General features: G+C 41.3%; 1 protein-coding gene across 1 annotated transcript in view; it reads right to left on the reverse strand.

Moving 5' to 3' along the window:
* LOC144680077 (A-kinase anchor protein 7-like) overlaps positions 1 to 19484 on the reverse strand; it is a 68650-nt gene extending 49166 nt beyond the window's left edge. The window contains exon 1 of the mRNA XM_078541226.1: positions 18075 to 19484. Coding sequence (XP_078397352.1) covers positions 18075 to 18090 — 16 coding nt within the window. The 5' untranslated portion in view covers positions 18091 to 19484. The remainder of the gene's footprint in view (positions 1 to 18074) is intronic.
* Between the last annotated feature and the right edge of the window lie 3751 nt (positions 19485 to 23235).

Genomic DNA, 23235 nt, shown 5'->3' on the forward strand with positions numbered 1-23235 from the left:
GAGGGTTTGGTGTGCAGGTTTACCTGATACAGGATGTTGGAAGTACATAGAATAATTTCTGAGAAACATCTCTAGTTGTAAGGTGGAAGTAAATGAGGGAACTTTGTTGCCTTATGTCAGTAAGAAATTCTGTCTGAACAATGGTACAATTGGATGGAATCGCTCGACATGCTTGAACCTTCTCCCTGCTTCCGCTAAGTGGGTTAAGCAGTAAAACTTTAAGCACAAAATATGTTGACAGGGTGAGATGAAGTAAGATTTGAACAAAAACATAAAATGCTGGAAAAATTCAGCAGGTTTAACAGCAGCTGTGGAGAAAAAGAGTTAACGTTTCGAGTCCTTAGATTTGAACAGGCTGTTGTGGAAAATAATTGCTAGGATAGACCTGTTGGGCTGAATGGTCTGTGTCTCAGCTGTAAATTCTATAAACATCATAATCAACCCAACCACTAAAAACCATATCATAAAAAATAAATTCTACTTTCAACTAAATCTGAGTCAAAGTACAATTTTATCACAATATAGAGGTTACAATATATATATCAACTTATAATCCAGGTATTTAATTTTTGTCATCTTTTCTGGGTTGCATATGTAGCAGATTCCCCTCCATACAAAGAGTTTACTACTGGCCAGTGTCTTTTTAAAATTGTAAATGAAGTACAAACACTTCTTTTGCATTTCTCAAATTTGCTTGATTAGGTATCTTCTCTGCTGCCTGCTCTTAAAGGTCTTTCTTTAAAAGTAATACCTTTCACAAACGTCTCTGTGATATCAACATGTGTGCAACATGTCAACACAGCATCAGAGATGGTATGGTTGAAAATGTTTTCACAAAGGAAGTAATTCCCTCCATCCCCCACCGTGATGGTCTGATGGCTCTCTGCTTCTTCCTCAAACAGAGGCCCGAACAATCCCCATCCACCACTACTCTCCTCCGTCTGGCTGAACTTGTTCTCACTCTGAACAATTTCTCCTTAAACTCCTCTCAGTTCCTCCAAATAAAAGGTGTGGCTAATGGCACCCGCATGGGCCCCAGTTATGCCTGTCTCTTTATGGGGTATGTGGAACATTCCTTGTTCCAGTCCTACTCTGGCCCCCTCCCACAACTCTTTCTCCGGTCCATTGATGATTACTTCGGTGCTGCTTCATGCTCTCGTCTGGACCTGGAAAAATGTATTAATTTTGCTTCCAATTTCCACCCCTCCATCATTTTCACATGGTCCATCTCTGACACTTCCCTTCCCTTCCTTGACCTCTCCGTCTCAATTTCTGGTGATAGACTGTCCACCAATATCCATTACAAGCCTACCGGCTCCCACAGCTACCTCAACTACAGCTCCTCAAACCCCGCTTCCTGTAAGGACTCCATCCCATTCTCTCAGTTCCTTCGCCTCCGTCGCATCTGTTCTGATGATGCCACTTTCAAAAACAGTTCCTCTGACATGTCTTCCTTCTTCCTTAACCGAGGTTTTCCACCCACGGTGGTTGACAGGGCCCTCAACCGTGTCCGGTCCATCTCCCGCGCATCCGCCCTCACACCTTCCTCTCCCTCCCAGAAACATGATAGGGTCCCCCTTGTCCTCACTTATCACCCCACCAGCCTTCGCATTCAATGGATCATCCTCCGCCATATCCGCCAACTCCAGCATGACGCCACCACCAAACACATCTACCCTTCACCCCCCCCCCCCCCCCCCCCCCCCCACCCCCACCCCCACCCCCCCCGCTGTCGGCATTCCGCAGGGATTGTTCCCTCCGGGAAACCCTGGTCCACTCCTCTATCACCCCCTACACCTCAACCCCCTCCCACAGCACGTTCCCATGCAACTGCAGAAGGTTCAACACCTGCCTCTTTACTTCCCTTCTCCTCACTGTCCAAGGGCCCAAACACTCCTTTAAAATGAAGCAGCATTTCACTTGCACTTCCCTCAATTTAGTCTACTGCATTAATTGCTCCCAATGCGGTTTCCTCTACATTGGAGAGACCAAACGCAGACTGGGTGACCACTTTGCAGAACACCGTCGGTCTGTGCGCAAGCATTACCCAGACCTCCCTGTCGCTTATCATTTCAACATTCCACCCTGCTCTCATGCCCACATGTCCGTCCTTGGCCTGCTGCATTGTTCCAGTGAAGCTCAACGCAAACTGGAGGAACAGCACCTCATCTTCTGATTAGGCACTTTACAGCCTTCCGGACTGAATATTGAGTTCAACAATTTTAGATCATGAACTCTCTCCTCCATCCCCATCCCCTTTCCGATCCCCCCTTTTTTTTCCAATAATTTATATAGATTTTTCTTTTCCCACCTATTTCCATTATTTTTAAATGTATTTCCATCCATTGTTTTATCTCTACCTTTTAGCCTTTTTCAATTCCTTCACCCCACCGCACCCCCACTAGGGCTATCTGTACCTTGCTTGTCCTGCTTTCTACCCTTAATTAGCACATTTCTTAGATAATATCACCACTTTCAACACTTCTTTGTCCTTTTGTCTATGACATCTTTTGGCTATCTCCACCTATCACTGGCCCTCTATCCAGCTCTAGTTGTCCCACCCCCTCTTAAACCAGCTTATATATTCACCTCTCTTCTATTTTTACTTAATTCTGTTGAAGAGTCATATGGACTCAAAACGTTAACTGTGTTCCTCTCCGCAGATGCTGCCAGACCTGCTGAGTTTTTCCAGGTATTTTTATTTTTGTTTTGGATTTCCAGCATCCGAAGTTTTTTGCTTTTATTTTATTATAGTAATTGTAGAGTGTTGGATGTAAAGGCTTAATTTAGTGTAGTACAGGTTTCTCCAGAGAAAATTATTGTAGCTTTGTAGTGGTGGCAAAACAAACATCCTGTCTAACTTTTACTTCATGGCTAGATTCATCCACTTCCTTCAGTACCCTCATTCTCCATTACTCAACATTCAGTCACTGCTCCTGAATTTCTGCTTTTTCCATCCAATGGAATACTGCTGCCGCTGCTTGTAACTACTCCTACCTGTCTGCTGTCATGGTATGTCACACTCGTCTGTCTTGCACCAACTTCACACATCCACTGTAGCTCTTCTGCAGCTGCTCTGTGACGCCCATCATCCAACTGCCCCTAGGTTGGCCCCTCTTTCTGCTGCCCTCCACTTTTCCCTCTAGAAGTTTTTCAGCTCTGATCAAATGGTTGAAATAGCGACATTTTCTTTTCTGGCTGTCACTTTTCAGTGTTCTTTTTGTTCTTGCAATTTCAAGCACCTCTTCATATACAGACTATAAGACCAAAAGAATTTTTAACATATATCTTAGTATACACATTTTGAAGCCCTCTATCTTCTTCCATAGATCTTTATTTGTTGTCTAGGTTTCGTAAGCATACAGGAAAGTGGTTAGAATGTAGCATCTTATGAGTTTTTCCTTGTTACAAGCTTGAGCTTTCTTGTTGTTAATACATCCTTCATCTTCAATAAGTTACTTTTGACTATCTCTATCTTTCTTCTAATTTCAACATCACATCTATCATCTTCTATTATCATTTATCCTGAATAGACAAACTTATCTTTTTGTTCCAGTGTGACATTATCCACTTCAATCTTCACTCTAGTTTCTTTTAATGTATTCCTTCTAACTAACATTGTTTTTTGTCTTTTTGCTGTTCATATTCAATCCATATTCTAACCTTCTGGACTTTACTTGTTCTATGATATTTTGTAGGGCCTTTTCTGTTTCTGCAGGTAGCGCTGTGTTGTCATTGATAAACTGCAAGTTTATCTTCTTGCCTCCAATTTTTACGCCAGACGTATACCTAATTCTGTGAATACTTTTTCTGTGTACAGATTGAATAATTTTGACAACAGTATTTGTTATGCTTCTCTCTTCACTTAAAACATGTTTGATTGTCCATCTTCTAGTCTAATACTCACTATTTGGCCCCAATATTGGCTCTAGATAAATCTCCGATCTTTACTGTCAATGTCACATTTCAGCAACACGTTTATTAGCTTTTGGTGATAAACACGATCAAATGCTTTTTCATAATCTATGAAGCATATGTAAATGTTCTAGTTTATTTCTAAATATTTATCAAAGATTGTTCTTAGGTTAAATATTCCCTTTCTTGTTCCTACTCCAGGACTAAATTCAGACTCTGTTTCCCCAACTTCTGCTTCAAATGTGTTATTTCTTTCTATTATGATTTTCAAGATAATTTTAATGAATTGACTCATTAAACTTATAGTTCTAAATTGATTACACTCCATTGCTTTAGGTTTCTTAGGTAACTTAATGAATGTCTCAAGTCACTTAGAATACATCCTTTGGTATATATTTAATCACAAATTTCTGGTATCACTTCTAATTCTGTTTCTCCAAGGTCTTTTTATATGTTTTGTTGTTACTCCTATCCCTGTACTTATCAGTTTCAAAGCATTCTTTACCTCTGATATCATAATAGTTGGTCCTTCATTTGCCTCTATTTCTTGAGGACTCCATCAATTTGGATCATCATACAATTCGCATATATTCTGACAATCTTTTTGCTACTCCAACCCCTTCAAAAAACATTTTACCAGCTTTGTCTTTTATGCACCTACTATCTGTTGTTATCCCTTTCTCCCTATCTGTCAAAGATTTCACTTTCTGGTACATAACTTTCTTTGTGATTTCTTTTCAGCTCCAGTATTTCATCTCACATCTCATTATACCAATTCTCTTCAGCCTGCCTATATGCATTCTTTATTTTCTTTCCAATTTCATCACACTTAGGTGTGTTTCTTTTCCTTCCTCTTTCTATCATCAATGCTAGTATCTCATCTGTCATTCCCTCCTTGTCTCTCTTTTCTGTTTTGGTTATGCTTCCTCAGCATGTTGTGCACTCTCTTTCATGTTTTTCCATCTACTTTCTATTTCTGGCCCTGAGACGTCTGCTGGTTCTGTTTCCTCAGTCCCGAGACATTCATACTTGTTTTTTATTTTAAGAATGAATGCCTCTCTGTTCTCATCCTACAACGGGTCAAGGTTTAAATGGTCACACATCTTTTTTATTTTTTGATATTTTCAGTTTCAGATCAATTTTTTTGATGAAACAATGTAAATCTTATAACCTCAATAATTTTAAGCAAAGTTTGGAAACAAATTAACCACTACCATTTCTCACGTTTGATAGCTCCACTTGTAGTCCTATATTTATGAACATCTCTAAGTCTCCTTATCTCTGCTGGTCTCAAATGGAATTTATCTACTCCATTGTCAGGCTGTTTCCAAGGAACCTGATCAAACTTTCATGCTAAACAATTATTTTCTCCTTGGTGCAGTTCTTTAACAAGCCCAAGTCTGTTCAAGTACAGATCCTATATCTGGTGAGGCAGAGGCACACTGCGTGACTGCATTTTAAATTACATTCTTATCATTTTCGTAGGCTGCAGCGGGTAGTTGCCCTCCCAGCTGTAGTGTGAGGGTGAGTAGGGAGGCTTAGTGGCAAGGTGCAATTCTGGTGAAGCTATGCTCCTTTTGACAACATGAGCTGAAGAGATGACCCTGGAAGTCTGTCTTCAGCTCAATGACAGGTAAATGTTTTTAATCATTTTAAATGTTTTCTTTGTCCTAGCTTTAATTCTGGCTACCCCTGGCTCCACATCTCCACAGTGGGACAAGGGCAGCAGATATATGGGAACACCACCACCTGGAAGTTCCCTCCAAGCCCACACACCATCCTGACTTGGAAATATATCACTGTTCCTTCACTGTCCCTGGGTCAAAATCCTGGAACTCCCTCCCTAACAGCACTGTGGGTGTACCTTCACCACATGGACTGCAGCGGTTCAAGAAGGCAGCTCACCACCACCTTCTCAAGGACAATTGGGGATGGGCAATAAATGCTGGCCTAGCCAGCGATGCTCACATTCCACGAATGCATAAAAAGAAGTATTGAATCAAGAGTTATTACACTGGCACTTACTTTAACACATAGCCACAATGTTATCACCCCCATGATGAAAAAGCGTTAAATGGGAGGCCATGAGAGGTGAGTCATTTAATTAGCATATTTAAATCAGATTCCTGCATGCATTTGGGAGCCCAATTTAAAATTTACTGCTACTGCATGGGTTTCCCAGGTATCCAGAAACTCAGCAGTGAAACTGAGGTGGGAGCTGCTGGTTCCAGAAGCTAAGTGACCCTTTTAGCACTCCTTGTGGGTCAGGAGAAGCCCCTCAAGGAAGCCTTTGGTTTCCCACTGCCCCATTCACAAGCCAACCTCCCCTGGGCCCACTTCTTGATTCATTTTGTCAGCTGGTCTAACCTTGGTATTATCTGCAAAGACCCTGTTTTAACTTCTGGTTAAGAACACAGCAAAGCAAGCTAAGTGCTTGGCTGGGAGCCACAGCAGGCAGGCTCAGCCAGGCCTTGTAACATGCTGCTAACAGAGTTCCCCATCAAAAAGACTGGGAAAATGGCAGAAAACGGGTGCCCAGCAATTAAAATTGTGGCAAAGGAAACACAGGGTAATAGTCCCCCACATGAAGTAAGTGCTACAGAAAAACCTAAGATGAGAGTGGCCCAAGATTCCCTGTGAGGCCTGCAGGAGCTGTTCTTTGCTCAGAAGGAAACTTGTTCAAAATTTTTCAAAAGTTCAAAGCGCTCTTCTGGCTTGGGCTGCTGTTCCAGGAATGTTTGGCCTGGAGGGTGTTGCAGCACAACTTTAAGTAGGTATGGTTATATTTTCTGTATATACATCACCAGAGGGGAAATGATACAATGTATCATGTGATTCAGACAGTATAAATCTCAGAACAAATTGAGACTAATTCAGACGTGTAGAAGTTTTCCAACTGTATAATACTGCTACCAACTTCTCAAATCCTTAATAAATGAACCTACGTATTTTTGTATTAACCAATCCCTTGTGCATGATTCAAAAACAGAAAATGCTGGAAAAACTCAGCAGGCCTAACAGCACCTGTGGAGAGAAAGACAGAGTTAACGTTTCGAGTCTGTATGACTTTACAGACTCAAAACATTAACTCTGTCTTTCTCTCCACAGATGCTGTTAGGCCTGCTGAGTTTTTCCAGCATTTTCTGTTTTGTTTCAGATTTCCAGATCTGCAGTATTTTGCTTTTACCTTGTGCGTGACTGGTGCCTTGATGCTTATCTACTAAGTAAGCACAAGGAGAGGTAAAGCACAACAAACATCACTGCTACCCTACTCAGACCTCGAGTTGAAATAATAGACCATAATTGCAATCAGAGCTCAATTTATATATTTAAAGGGGACCCTGCTAGGGTCGGGTGTCCTTAGCACCTGTAATTAAAAGCAGTTAGTCAGAAGTGGATGGATGGGGAAGGAGTGGGTAAATCACCTACTCTGTTTTAACTGCCTTATCCACTCAATGCCCCCCAGTGGGTGGAGTTAAAATCCACCCCTATCAGTCTGTTTCTCAATTCAAAACACCTTGGCCTGGATCTTCCGGTCGGCAGCGAATCATGTCTCTGACTGCATTTATAAGTGCACTGTTGCGTTTTACATCAACTGCAGCTGGAATTTTCTCTCCCAGCTGCTGGACGGAGCAATTGGCAAAGGGATTCAGTGACAAAGCCACGTCCCCTGACATTGGAGGAAGGATTTTACTTTTATCATTGGAGGAAGGTACGGATTGAGGTCCAGCAGTGTTCTGGTGGACACTTTTATAAGTTTTAAGTCATTTAAACTCATCTAAACATTTTTGATAGGTTTGCTTTCAGATGGTTTTCTTTATTCTACTTTTAATTCAAGTGGTCCCCACCCATGGTCTTCCCTGACATCGGCGGACGGTGGAGCCAGGAATGTGAGGGGACGTGAGGGTGAGCAGAGCTCAGAGTATAGGGGTGGCGGGGAGCAGAGCTGGGGTGGGGGTGCTCAATTGTTCTGCGTTTTTACTGATTTAAAGGGCTGCTGTCCTGGAGCAGACGTCATACCTCCTAGGCGCAGTCCTAAAGAAATCCACGTAAATAACAATGAAAGTACTGGGCTGACAGCTCACGTTTACATGTTGATAGGCCAGCGATGTTTGGCGAATTGCAAGTTCTGGGTTCCAGCGCAACTGAGCTCCCCAGAACATGCGTTGTTGCTGTGGCCCTCAATAGTGGCAAATGGCTAATGCGATCATGAGATCTTGGTCATTAAACTTATCTTCTCTATACATTCAATAACACATTTGAACATGTGAAATGAACTTGAACTTGTCCCCCATTAGTGATTCCCAATGTTGCATGTGGGCTGGTTGCTCCTCATTTTTCATGATCTTGGCAAGCTTTACACATCAACATTTCCTCTACAGACCAATGCCATGTCCACAAACTCGAGGAAAGCAATAAGCAGAATTCAAAAATAAAACTGTAAAATTTCTCACCAGCAGGAGTCATTCACAGAATAAAAAGAAAATCAACTCCTTTGCCATGTATTGCAAACTTGTGCCAACATGGCCCATTAAAAAAAATAATCATCCTTCCTCTGCTGATGTATCACCTCTCAATGTAACTGAACTAACAACCAGTAATATATTCTGAGGGACAGGACATATATTTAGGACTAAGTGATAAATGATTAATCTGGTTTTATTTTAGCAAGTGTAGACATTACCTTTTGCCTGCACAAAACTGTCCAAGATTTCTAACTCTGTAATGTCGTCTAAATATTTCTTTAAATTGCAAGTAAAGTTAACAGCTAATATTATCACTTTTTTTGTAACAGTTTAGTGGACCTGAATTACTTCAAATTTCTTACACACTTTCATGGTGGCTCCGCTGGTTAAATAAATAGCATTCCAGCTATCTGCATTACCTGTATAGCAATATCCCTGCTTGCCAGGTTTCAGCTGAAGGTCACCAGTGATAATACTATTAGGAGATTGCAGGCTCATTTCTGATCTACCATCCTAGCTGCAAATATGTTGCTTCAGTGCAAAAAATTCTGAATGACCAGTACAATTCGGGGGGAAAATATCTGTTAATTCCATTACTTGAAAGGATACCAATTCGAACATTTCCTATGGTGACATACATTGTGTATTCATCATGTGTATTTAATTAGATCGTCCTCTTGTGAACTGAGTATAGTATGCTAACCCATAATTAGATATGGCACTGAAAGCCCATTTACACGGGAGCTCAAATTCAATTCATCACTATTGATTTCAGCTGAATCCTGTCTTCTCAGCAGTTCGTTGTGTATTGCCCCTGAAACTCTTTCGAGTTATCAACAGTCACAGATTGCAACTCTTTCGAGTACAACCACAGTTCTTGGTTTCCGGGAGTGGGACATGAACCCACAACCCTCTGATTCAAAGGCGAGGGTGCTATGAACTGAGCCACAGCTGAAGCTGCACCTACATTGTGTGATGTCAAATTGCTGTCTGATATATGCATGTGCCTACTAGAAGGAAAAAGGCCAGATGAGTTTCAAATTATTTCAATTCACTGTTTTTGAACTATTAATGTGACATACAGTTTCACTCTGCCATAAGAGCTTATATTCTATATATTTACAAAGGACTGAATTGGCAATCATAAAGTATGGACAACAGAACTAGTAGGATGGTAAGAACAAAATTATAATTGAATTGCGAATAAGAATACAGGAACATACAACAGCTAGTGTATTGGGGCAGCAGGCATCATCTATCATAAGATAAATAGGGACGAGGAAGGTCATTTAACCTTTCTTTGCTTAGCAGTTGTGAAAAATAGTCCTCCCATCACGCTATCTCATTATTTTTCTTCCACTCTCTTCCAGCTAATCAGCTAATTATTTGTGTAATAAAAACACAAAATGTTCACATAAAGTGGACCTACCAGCATTTGCTCGTAACTATAAATTGCAAACTTTATAACGTTGATCCCTGTACCTGAGTCTAGCTTGTTTGATGGACCCAAAAACTGATCCTTGGGGAACACAATGCAAGCTACCTCCCAGTCTGAAAAATACCCATCCACCACTATCCTCTGCTTTCTGTCACTGAGCATATTTTGTGTTCATACCACCACTTTCTCCTTCATTATAAGCTTCCATTCTTATGATCCCCGTGAAGACCAACAAACCAAAAGATCTGAATTTACTGAACGACCCCGATGAGAAAACCAGTGGACAAGATTTCACTTTTTATTACTTTGACTTTAACGACCAAGCCAATATTTACATAAACATGAATTAACACACATTGTTGTCATTATAAACTATAAATTACACATTAAATAGCAGATGCAACAATGATAGATCTCAGGGATTTACTGGGAAGTCCACCTAACGTAAGGCACTAATTTCAGCCGCAAAGTCCTTCAAAGCTCTTAACTTCCTTGGGTAGAAAACTGGCTCTTTTTCTTTGTGGATTAAGTCACCAATCCTCATCCAACAGCAGCTCCCAATCCAAATTCCACAGACGCAGTCTTTACCAAAATGGCACACATCTGTAGAACCTCCTTGACTCTGCTCACGACAGTCTTAATGATGTGGATCCACCAGCATCTTTATCCAAACCCTCAATAGTAGCCCTGTGAACTGTATGGCTGATTTTGGTCAATCAGTTCCGTTAAATATAACTGAAGTTGCAGCCATAACCTTATTTTACCTTACCCCTGTTCCCAGATCCAGCCTTTGTGTTCACTTTTTTTTAAACTGCGCCACAATCTCCTCTCAAAACTGGTCTCATGGGCTTCATTTTCGCACCGCTGGTCATGGAGTGGCTGGTTTCAGCATCCTTTCAGGGGTTGGGCTAATGTCTTGTCTGTTCTTGACTGTAGGTTGAGCCATCCCTGGTTATATCCATCATTTGGTTCGCATGTGCGAAGCTGGCAGTCGGTTTTCTGCATTTTTCTGTCTGGCTAATTCTTGTCTTTGAAAACTTAATCCATTCCCTATTGACCAGCTGCCGCTCACTGTCCCCCTCGCTGTCTCCTCATTGACAGCATCACCCTAACACTGCACAAAATGGACCCAGCCCTAGCCCACTGTACACTGTCACACCATCTTCTTAATAAGCCTCCTATGAGGCACGTTGTTAAATGATTTCCAAAAATACATATATACAACATCTACTGCAATATCTTAATCAACTTTCTCTGTGATCTGCAATGAATTCAATAAAGTCAGTCAGATATGATTTACTTTTAACATAACTTTGCTGGTATTCCATGGTTGACCCATGCTTCTCTGAATTAAAGTTTATTTCATCCCTGAAAATGGTTTCTAATATCCTCCCCACCATCAATGTTAGGCTGACTTGCCTAGAGTATCCTGGTTTATCCCTCTTCCCTTTTCTGAATCATGGTATAATATTAGAAACCCTCCAGACTTATGGCACTCCTCCCATTTCCAATAAGGATTGAAAGATTGTGACCAATGCTTCTGTTAATTCTACCTTTGTTTCTTTCAGCAATCTAGCATGCATTCCATCTGGACCAGGTGACTTACCAATTTCCAGTAACATTAATCTTTTTAGTGCGTCTTTTCTATCTATTGCCCTGTCCATAACTTCCTTCTCACCTTGTGGTGCAACCTTGACATCATCCACATACTTTGAAAATGCAAAATTTGTCACATCATTTGCTTCTACATTAAGACTTTCCTTTGGGCCTGTAATTGACCCAACTTTTTCCCCAGCAAATCACTTACACTTTATATGTTTATAGAATGCTTTTAGGGATCAATTAAAGGCTGCTTACTAATTTTTTCCTGTGACCTCTCTTTCCTACCTGTTCTCTCCATAATCTTCCTGGTTATTAACTGAATCTTGCTCCTGCAAACCTCCTTTTCCTGTTTTGTTTTAACTTTTGTTTCCTTTCTCATCCAGGACACTTTAGCTTTGGATGTGCTATCTTTCTCCTTCAAAGGAAATGCCTGTAGTATAAGTGTATCTGGCATAGCAAGGGTTAATGTGGGACTTGGAAGCAGTACCGCCCACAGTGTGATGTAAAGAGACACATGACCTAAGACTAGAGTCAGTTGTGAACTGAACAGAGACCTGTGAAGAAGCAAATGTGGAGTTAATTCGTAGCTTGGGCTATACCCTGTATATATGTACATATGTGTTATCAATAAACACTTAATGTTCAACCATACAAAACTTGGAGATCCCGCCCTTTAGCCCTCCCCCAGCCCCCCTTCCCGGCCTCTTGAACCCGTTCCCTCACCCTGTCACTCCCTTGCCGAGACCTCTGACCACGTACTTACCTGGGCTCTTCAGCGTGGTGTGTCTAGTCCCAGCATTGGCCACCACTCATGGTTGGCGCTGCTGGGACTATACAGTTACCAGCCATCTGAATGGCCGGCAGCTTGAAGGCGGGACTTCCTCCCAAGATGGGCAGAAGTCTCACCTTAAAGTAATTAACGCTGCTCCCAGTGTGAAATTGCTGCGGGGCAGTGGGTGGGACCTTAGACCCACCCCACTGACATTTTGGCCATGGGGTTGGGGACCACAGTACCCTGTAAGATCCAGCACGTTAACTGTTTTTTCCTCCAAAGATGCTGCTAGACCTGCTAAATACTTTCAGAATTTTCTGTTTTTATTTAAGTGTATACTAGCAGTGCATCCTAAAGCTTCATTTGCCCTCCCCAATGGCCTCATTACACTGCTTGTCAACCTACAGTGATTTATCAGTTATGACACCAACCCCCACCCAGGCGCCATTTCTAATCTGTAGCCTTTAGCACAGTATACATATGCCTGGAGTTCCCCAAACTCGAATATATTACACTTAGCCTTATTGGAGGACCCCTGCCACACACAGGAATATCTCCCAAATTTGTCTAAATTTGTCTATGTTACCTACGCCTACAAACTTGTAAGTAATTCCATTAAAGTCATTATCCGAATCATCAATAAAGATGATGAACAGCAATAATTTCAGCACAGTGCTCTGTGAGACTATGTTCATGGCCTGATCCCATGTTGACACACTCCCTGGTTACCTAAAGTACCAAAACCTGCTTTTTAAAATATACGAGCTGATGTTGATGCAGAAGCAAGTCTGCATAATATTATATCAACCCAGACTGACAGAAATATAAAGTGAAGCCTTATGTTTCAATGAGGAGTTGTAAACTAACATGAGTGATTAACTGAGAGACCAACAAGATGTAGCATGCCTACTTGGTCAATATGGACTGCACTGTCTCTCCTCATGGTGACTTACTAGAGCCACAGGTTTCCAAAAATCATGGTTATGGGACAATAAACGTGCATGATACTGCTTGGAGTTTAACTAGCTAAAACCATGCAGCTTAATAGTGTTGCAGCTGGAAAAAAAAACATTTCGGACTAGTACTCTTATTTCCCAGATTTTACTGGTGTTCCATTTTAAGGCATACAAGACCAGTTTGGACCAGTATTCTTATTTCCCAGTTTTTATTGTTTTTTACCTTCTGGGAGGGTAAGAAAACTGTCAAATACCCTCAATCTCCAAATGGTGAGTTAGACACCAGGTACTGTCAAATACTGCAGAACTAATAAGGCCCTTGAAGAAAAAGCACCAAGAATATCATAGGGTATAATCTGAATTTAGACACAATATATAAATGATAAAGTCTTCCTTGCTCAGGAAAATAGATAGCCTTGCCTGCTCAAAAGACCAGGCCCATAGTGCATTTCACAACCTTACGACATCCCAAAGCGCTTTACAGCCACTGAATTACTTTTTGAAGTGCAATCACTATTTTAATGTAGGAAACACAAACCAATTTGCACCACAAGGTCCCACAAACAGCTAACTGATCAATAATTTCCATGCTTTAGGGATGTTTGTCAAGGGATAAATATTGGTCAGGAATTGGGGAGAACTCCCCTGCTTTTCTTCAAAATATTGCCAGGGTATGTTTTCCACCCACCTGAGGGCAGACAGAGACTCAGTTTAAGATCTCATCTGAATGATGGCACCTCCAACAGCACAGAGCTCACTGAGTACTGCCATGGAGTGTTAGCCTAGATTTCATAGAAACATAGAAACTAGGAGCAGGAGTAGGTCATTCGGCCCTTCAAGCCTGCTCCGCCATTCATTACAATCATGGTTGATCATCCAACTCAATAGCCTGCTCCTGCTTTCTCCCCATACCCTTTGATCCCTTTCGCCCCAAGAGCTATATCTAACTCCTTCTTGAAAACATACAATGTTTTGGTCTCAACTACTTTCTGCGGTAATGAATTCCACAGGCTTACCACTCTCTGGGTGAAGAAATTTCTCATCTCAGTCCTAAATGGTCTACCCCATATCCTCGGACTGTGACCCCTGGTTCTGGATTCCCCCACCATCGGGAACGTCCTTCCTGCATCTACCCTGTCTAGTCCTGTTAGAATTTTATAGGTTTCTGTGAGATCCCCCCTCATTCTTCTGAACTCCAGTGAATATAATCCTAGTCGACTCAATCTCTGACACATATGTCAGTCCCGCCATCCGAGGAATCAGTCGGGTAAACCTTCGCTGCACTCCCTCTATAGCAAGTACATCCTTCCTTAGATAAAGAGACCAAAACTGCACACACTATTCCAGGTGTGGTCTCACCAAGGCCCTGTATAATTGCTGCAATTTCTCTAGACTAGGACTTGAACCCACAGCTTTTTAATTCAGAGATGAGCACACTACCAACTAACACAACTGAAACTGGCAGTTTCAAGTTATCAGCTCACAGTACGTTTATTCAAAAACTCCTTAGGGTTTTGCCTTGCAAGGAGGTGAGTAGAAGAAGCCTCAGTACCCAGTGACAGGTCTATCCCTCTAACTTTCAACAATAACCTAGGTTAGCTGGTCAATTATCACTGTAATTTGAAATACTACAGATCTGCCTGGCTCAGATAGTGGATTACTGCATTTGCAATTAATTTAGTTTCAATCTCATCACTGGGCATGTCATCTTGGAACTAACTTGGCACAAAAGAGAATTGGTTTCCTCGCCATTTCCTCTCCCAAGGAGGTTAGATATTTGTTTGTCATTAAACAACTATTTAAGTGGGAGCTTAAGTCCTTGCGATCACCACAGCACTGATTAATCTAATTAAACAGTGGCTCTGGCATTTGGCCATAGGAGCTTTCTTCTCTGCAATCCAGTCAAGATATAGACCATACCTTGGACACCTGACCTTCAACTAGAGTGGAATTGTGACACTATTTTATGCAACTAACAGTATTATTTTTTTAATTAAGAAGTTTGGTGTCAAATTGATGGCAAATAAAAAAAAATGTTGCTTTCAAAAATACTGCCTGTTTAATTCTGTTTCCAGAGACTCCTGGCCCAATCATTATAGGAACGAGTGTCAGGGAACTAAGACCCTGCACACTGTATATTTTTATAAAATATCTATAAATACCATCAAGGCTAATTTCTAAAATTTCAGAAACTGGATAAAGACCTTTTAAAATGGCTGAAGCTATGTCTGTCTGTGACCCTGAAGGAGCTATTTGGCAGTTTGGAAGAAGTTTACACCATGTTATGTCTGAAGAGATCCTAACAGCCCCCTGTGGGCTACAGAGACCAAATTCAAAGTGAACAATACAAAAGCCATCTGCATTTCAGAACCCAGGCTGGCCAACTGGAGACAACTAGTCTGCTAGGAAAAGAGCCCTGCAACCTTCCATTCAATTCTTAATAGCTGGGACATTTAACCATCTCGGGGACCTAGTCAAGGGATACATATCCTTTGTCAAAGGTGGTATGGAGAGAAGAGAGTCATGTGACAGGAACTTCTAGCTGGTGGAACCCAAAATTGCACTTTGGAACTGCAAATCTGTTTGCCATTTTACCATCTACAAGCTGCTGCACAAAAAAGGGACTCTGTCCAGGTTTGAATGCCTGGCCCCATTTACACTGTTTCTACTGGAACTCCTGTATCTTCACCTACAAGACTGATTCATCTCCACATGTCTACCTCATTGTGGAAGTGAACTATACAGCATCAGTTTTCAGCCTGCTGACCTCTGTGAAGGAATACCTCATTAGACTTTGATTCTGGATTCACATGAAACAATAATTATTTTCTCTGTGGAGGTCTTTGCCCTGTATTCTTTTCTTGTCTCTATCCGTCTTTTATTGTATGAGTGCACAGGGGGCTACGTGGCAACCCCCCACACCCTCCTCCACCACCGCCCCCCCCCCAGCGTTTTGTGAGTGAGCAAATAAACTAACTCTGAGTTCATCCTATCATGAGTTTGCTGTGGCATTATTAATAGAAATAGATCACACCAAAACTGAGGGTTCGGGAAATACACCACTGCTTATAAAGTGGGAAGTGAATCAAAAACATCTTTCTGTTTACAGACAAGTGGTGAGAGGAGAAATCGGGGATGCTTAATTTAACGCTTCCCCACCCCTCCTGTCTGTAAGAGAAGCTTCATCTTGTTTGCCCAAGATAAACATATGTTTTAGATATGAAATGCAGGCATCTCCACATTTTATGAGAACAATTTAGGTCTGGTTTACTTGGATAATAAGCATTTGTCTCATTGCTTTACCAATATCATATCTGAGTTGTAAACAACAAAATCATTTAGAGATTACATGATCAAAAGAACCCAAATACTTTTGAAGCACACTTGTTTCAAAAGGGATGACTTTGAATTATATCATACACATTACCAGGGGAGGCGGTGGCTTAATGGCATTGTCACTGGGCTAGTATTGCTCTGGCAAATGCAGTAATCCACTATCTGAGCCAGGGTAATGCTCTGATGGTGAAATTTGAATTCAATAAAAATCTGGAATTAAAAGCCTGGTGATGACCATGAAACCATTGCTGATTGTTGTAAAAACCCATCTGGTTCACTAATGTCCTTTAGGGAAGGAAATCTGCCATCTTTATCTGGTCTGGCCTACATGTGAATCCAGACCCACAGTAATGTGGTTGACTCTTAAAAATGCCCTATTCAATAAGGGCAATTAGGGATGGGCAATAAATGCTGACCTAGCCAGTGACGCCCACATCCTATGAACGAATGTAAAAAGAAAATCGAAAGTGGAGAACTAATCACTCAAAGGTTACTGCAGGGAGTTCATGTTTTACGCCACTTTTTATACTGTGAGCTGTATTTTCATAGCAATGTAAATGCCGAACTGCATTTTCACTGCCTGTTTGCATCTCAACTATTGAGGAAATCAGTTCACCATATGTCCCCACATGTTTAAACAGAGTGAAGCTTGCCACTTTTTGATGCTAGGTACAATTTTTACTGATTGCGAAGAAAACCTGACAAAATTGTCAGCTCTTTTCAATAATTAAAGTGTAAATGATTCACATTAGGTCTCTGATGTTTGGTTATGAGGCAAAAAACACATTTCCAAGTCTTTACACCAGCTCAACGGGAGGCAGAATCAAAGGATATCAGACTAGTTGGATTAGGAATTTCTTAATTATATCCATTTCAATTATTCATTACAAGGATTATACACTGAGGAATGAGAAGTATATTATTTATAATACATCAATTTTAAAATTATATACACCATGGCACACATATATATAGTCATTTAACAGGTTTAAATAAACTCCAAGAAACATTATCTGTTTTTACTTTCTGTTTCAAAATAATTTGCCAATTAAAGTGATGTGAAGTTATAAGCAGAGATCAATGCTGATATGTTACATGGTTTCCTTAGTCCTGACACAAGAACCAAATACTGTTAGAAATCTGAAATTAAACCAGAAAATTCTGAAAACGCTTAGCAGAAACAATTTCTCCCTCCATTAATGTTGACTGACTTCCTGAGATTTTCTGCCACTTTCTAACTTTACTTAGTCCTGGCATTGTGTGACATAGAGAATAATGCACATTTGGAAGCAATTACCAAGCAGTAATCCCATCGAGCAATTTAAATGTATTCATAAACTACAAAAGGAAAGGTTCTGATGAAAGGTCATTGACCTGAAACGTTAACTCCGTTTCTCTCTCCACAAATGCAGCTGGACCAGCTAACTATTTCGAGCATTTTCTGTTTTTACTTTAGATTTCTAGCATCCACAGTATTTTGATTTTGTATTAGCATTTCATTCACTGCCATTTCCCTTCCATGAATGCCCGCCTCGAAGAAGTTCAGCGCTTCTCTCTAAGGGGATTTGTTTGACTCTTGCCTTACTCACCTTCACCGCTTTCCATTCAGTTCTGAGGAAAGGCCATTGACCTGAAGTGTTAACTCTGTTTCTCTCTCTCTCCACAGATGCTGCCTAACCTGCTGCGTAGCTCCAACAGTTTCTGCTTTTCCATAAAGAAAAGTTCAAGTGGTTTAAAACCTTCATCTGAATACAGAGCCAAGATCACAAGATTCAGTCCACTATTTTTAGAATAAAATCTAAATGAAGTTGTTGTTGATTTCAGCTTAATTTCACTTTTGTTTTTTGTATGGCTGGTTCCTTTTTTGAGGACGTTTCATGCAACTGATGGATGGATGTCATCTTCACTGAGGGATTAATGATTGTAACATGATTATTACACATTTATTGATTTGCAATCTGTGGCAGGTGAGCAGAAATAGAGTAGCATTATTCTAGCTTATTAGCACACTTTCAGACAGCTGTTCTTTTCTACATAAAGGCCTTTAGACTGGTCGGCCAACCTTCATTTGAATTTCATTTTTACTTGGGCCTATTTTGATCAACTTCTGGAAATGCAATTATGTATCTGTCATAATTTCATTTTTCTTTCGTGCGATGTGGCTGTCACTGACGAGGCCAGCATTTGTTGCCCTTCCCTAATTGCCCTGGAATTGAGTGGCTTGCTAAGCTTTTGCAGGGGGCAGTTAAGAGTCAACCTGGGTCTGGAGTCACATGTAGGCCAGGCCAGGTCATGATGGTGGATTTCCTTCCCTAAAAGCCATCAGTGAACCAGATGGGTTTTTACATCAATGGTAGGTTCACATTCCACATTTATTAATTAAATTTAAATTCCACCAGCTGTCATGGTGGGATTTAAACCCGTGTCCCCAGAGCATTAGCCTGGGTCTGTGGATTATTAGTCTAGTGACATTACTACTAACCACCGTCTCGCCTATAAGCTAACAAAGGCTGATGATCATGGTTAGTCAATTCAGCAAAGCAGAATTTGCTGAGCAATTCCCCAAATTGTCATCATGAAAATGGCTTTCCTATGTTCATAGGGAAAAGCTGCATCACAGAAATATCCAAACTTGTAATATTTCCTATAAAATGGATTCCCTGCAATGCAGTTTAACAATACTATTGTGTTCAAAAAAGTATTCTGCAGGGTGACATCAGCTTTAGTAATGCAGGCAGCTTTTTGATGTATTGCCCAATGTCAGTCTAAATCATTATTTAATGATATTCATACTCATTAAACTCACCTGTAACTGTCTTCTACATCTAGATGAGCTGTATGACTCTTTCAAAAATATCAAATCTAGTAAAAGGTCACTGCTAACCAAATAATTCGTATTGTGAAAAAGATGGTCACTAATTGGCAATGTTCAACTGCAGGGGTGAAAATGCATTGATTGATTATAGACATATTGTGAGCGATCGGGACCCTGCAAAAAATTAAATATGAAATTAATGTTGCACAATTTTAAAATGAAGGTAATATAAACATGATCAAGGAATATTTAGCCCACCCTGCATATCTCTTCATGAGAATTGAAACAGTAATCACTCACTGGCTGAAAAGCAGAATGTGTCCCATAAATATATATATTATTTCACCAATCAAGGCCATTGCAGTAATATCAGAATTATGGGTGAATCACTGAAAAGTGAGAGTACACACATCTTTATATTGAAGAGGTGTTCAGGGAAGCTTTAGCCACTAATTAGCACATCTCCATACAAGTGAATGGCCATAAAATTTGGCTCTATAATGCCTGTGGTTTCGGCACTGTGGATAATGTTTCAGTTCCAAAATGGCAACCATGCCATGTGTGCACACTTGTGGCACAGCCTACACCAGAAGCCAATCTGGAAAGGCCAGTACCATAAGCATTGGGAGCATAAACCGACAGTAAGCAGAGTAGGCAAATCATGGGATCAGTCTGTACGTAATGCTGCTTTGACTCTGGTGCTGTCTTTTTTGACCATGTCACTCATTCTCTCAACCTCACAGAACTGTGCATTCAGCAGTGAGAAAAACACCAAACCAATGCTATTTAAAGGGATTATCAACTACTTTCAGTTTGGGTGCTGATTAATTTCAACTATCTCTGTCTGAGATTTTAGCAGTGCTTGGTGGTTTGCAGAGTTGTTTAAAGTTGGTGAAGTCAACAGGAAGTGCTACATGTGGAGAAAACCTTGCTTTTGACTTCAAGAATTCTGGTCAGAGCTCTTGCCCCTATCCATGGGTTCTGCAGTTACAATACTTCTTAGCCTGCAGCATGAAAAGGATTTTGAGCAGGAACTGCACAAAAGAAGACAAGCTGCTCACAAAGGGAGGAGGAGGAGGATCAGGGCTCTCAACGGGATGCCTTATCCACTTGGGGTCTTCGGGGAGCATATCTCTTATTTATATTCATTTTACGGAGTGTGGGCTTCGCTGGCTGGGCCAGTATTTATTTTCCATCCCTAGTTGCCCTTGAGAAGGTGGTGGTGAGCTGCCTTCTTGAACCACAGCAGTCCATGTGGTGTAGGCACACCCACAGTGCTGTTAGGAAAGGAGTTTTAGGGTTTTGACCCAGCAACAGTGAAGGAACGGTGATATATTTCCAAGTCAGGATGGTGTGTGGCTTGGATATTGTCCAGGTCTTGCTGTATTTGCACATGGACTGCTTCAGTATCTGAGGAGTTGCTGAACATGGTGCTGAACATTGCGCAATCATCAGCAAAAATCCCCACTTCTGACCGTATGATGGAAGGTCATTGATGAAGCAGCTGAAGATGGTTGGGCCTAGGACACTACCTTGAGGAACTCCTGCAGTGATGCTCTGGAACTGAGGTGATTGACCTCCAACAACCACAACCATCTTCCTTTTGTGCTAGGTATGACTCCAACCAGTGGAGAGTTTTCCCGTTGACTCCCATTGACTCCAGTTTTGATAGTGCTCCTTGATGCCACAAATGCGGTCTTGATGTCAAGGGCAGTCACCTTCACCTCGCCTTTGGAGTTTAGCTCTTTTGTCCATGTTTGAACCAAGGCTGTAATGAGGTCAAAAGCTGAGTGACCCAGGCAATACCCAAACCGAGCTTCAGTGAGCAGGTTATTGCTAAGCAAGTGCCGCTTGATAGCATTGTTGATGACCCCTTCCATCACTTTACTGATGATCGAGAGTAGACTGATGGGGCAGTAATTGGCCGGGTTGGATTTGTCCTGCTTTTTGTGTAAAGGACATGCCCGGGCAATTTTCCACATTGCTGGGTAGATGTTAGCGTTGTAGCTGTACTGGAACAGCTTGGCTAGGGTTGCGGCAAGTTCTGGAGTACAAGTCCTCAGTACTATTGCTGGAATATTGTCAGGGCCCATAGCCTTTGCAGTATCCTTCAGCTGTTTCTTGATATCACATCTTGTAAATCGAATTGGCTAAAGACCAACATCTGTGATGCTGGGGACCTCCGGAGGAGGTCGAGATGGATCATTGACTCAGTACTTCTGGCTGAAGATTGTTGCGAATGCTTCAGCCTTATCTTTTGCACAGATGTGCTGGGTTCCACCATCATTGAGGATGGGGATATTTGTAGAGCCGCCTCCTCCAGTGAGTTGTTTAATTGTCCACCACCATTTATGACTAGATGATAAGCTTAGATCTGATCCATTGGTTGTGGGATCGCTTGGCTCTGTCTATTGCATGCTGCTTTCGCTGTTTGGCATGCAAGTCAACTTGTGTTTTAGCTTAACCAGGTCGACACCTCATTTTTAGGCATGTCAGCCTAAAAATGAGGTTTAAGGACTTTGGAGAAGAAAAGGAGGTTGAAGATGGGGAGATAGTTCACTAGGATGGTGTGGCCAAAAGTTGTTATTTTTGAGGAGGGGGTGATGATGGCTGATTTAAAAGACGGAGGGACAACACCTGAAGAGAGAGAACAGTTAAGAAAATCTAACCTGGGGACCAATAGGGGAAGTTGGAAGGTCAGCAGTTTAGTAGGATTAGGATCAAGGGAGAAGAAGGTGGGTTTGAAGGATAAGACAAGCTTGGAGAGGGCATGAAGGAAATTAAAAGAGAAACTAGAGAAAGATGCAAGTTCAGGGTGAGGGTTTGGGGAAGCTTTATAGATCTTTTGCCTTGGTGGGCTAGTGGAAGGGAAGTAAGCAGCAGAGACAGCTGATTGGATGATCTCAATCTCAATGGTGAAGAAGTCCATGAGTTCCTCACTTTATTGTTGGGGGTGAAGGTAGAGAAGACTGGGGTTTAAGAAGATGGTTTGCAGTAGATAAAAGAAAACAAAGGTTATTTTGGCATTTCAGGATGATCCTGGAATAATGAGCAGTTTTAACAGATGTGAGCAGGACCCATTAGTACTTTGTAGTCCAGCAAGATCTGGCAGTGAATGGCTAAACCACTTATCTAAGTCTGCATCTCGTGAGCTTGAGGGAATGGAGGTGAGGGCTGTACCAGAGGGAATGGCCAGAGAGTAATGGTTTTACCAGGGACTAGGACATCAAAGGTGGAAGTGTGAATGCAGTTGAGCAAATTAGTAGCTGCAATTGAGGGTCAAAAGGTTAGAAAGTTGGGATTTTGAAAGTGCAGTTGGAAGTGAATTTAGGGAATGGTTGTTTTTCCAGGGTGGATACAGAAGGACATAGAGTTAGGGCCTGGAGGGAGGATGTGGGTGGAGAGTGATAAAAGGAAGTGATCAGAAATGGCCTTATCCACACTTAATAGAGTTTGATTTGCAAAAGGGGTGAGGGAAAGTAAGATCTTCTGACACACGTGTCACTCTGATTGGCTCAGTGACCACAGGCAACTTCCCTTTAAAATTAAAATATGAAATAAAGGGTTCCATACCCTATCTATTGGTGGACGATCAGTAGTAATCTTTTTCTAGAGTGAACAAGTTGCCTTTTTCTTTCACTCTTTAGAAATAGCATTCTCTTGGTTGGTTCTCTAGTTTCTATGTCCGGCAAGAACCTTTACTTAGCAAGTGTAGAAAGGTGCCTTCACAAAGGTGTCCCAGCATAATGAGACAAGGTGTAAAGCATCAAGTTAGCTTTTGAGACTTGGTATGATCCTAGGCCAGACCCTCATGTTTTTGGTAAGATCTGGCCAGGAACCCATAGCGTTTTTTTAAAGTAGGCAAAGTCTGAGTTTCAAAATGCTTGCCCAATGAATAAAGCCACAATATTCCATTGGTTTTGAACAAACAGAAA

Source organism: Cetorhinus maximus, chromosome 4 (assembly GCF_964194155.1).
Source record: "Cetorhinus maximus chromosome 4, sCetMax3.hap1.1, whole genome shotgun sequence".
Lineage (NCBI taxonomy): Eukaryota > Metazoa > Chordata > Chondrichthyes > Lamniformes > Cetorhinidae > Cetorhinus > Cetorhinus maximus.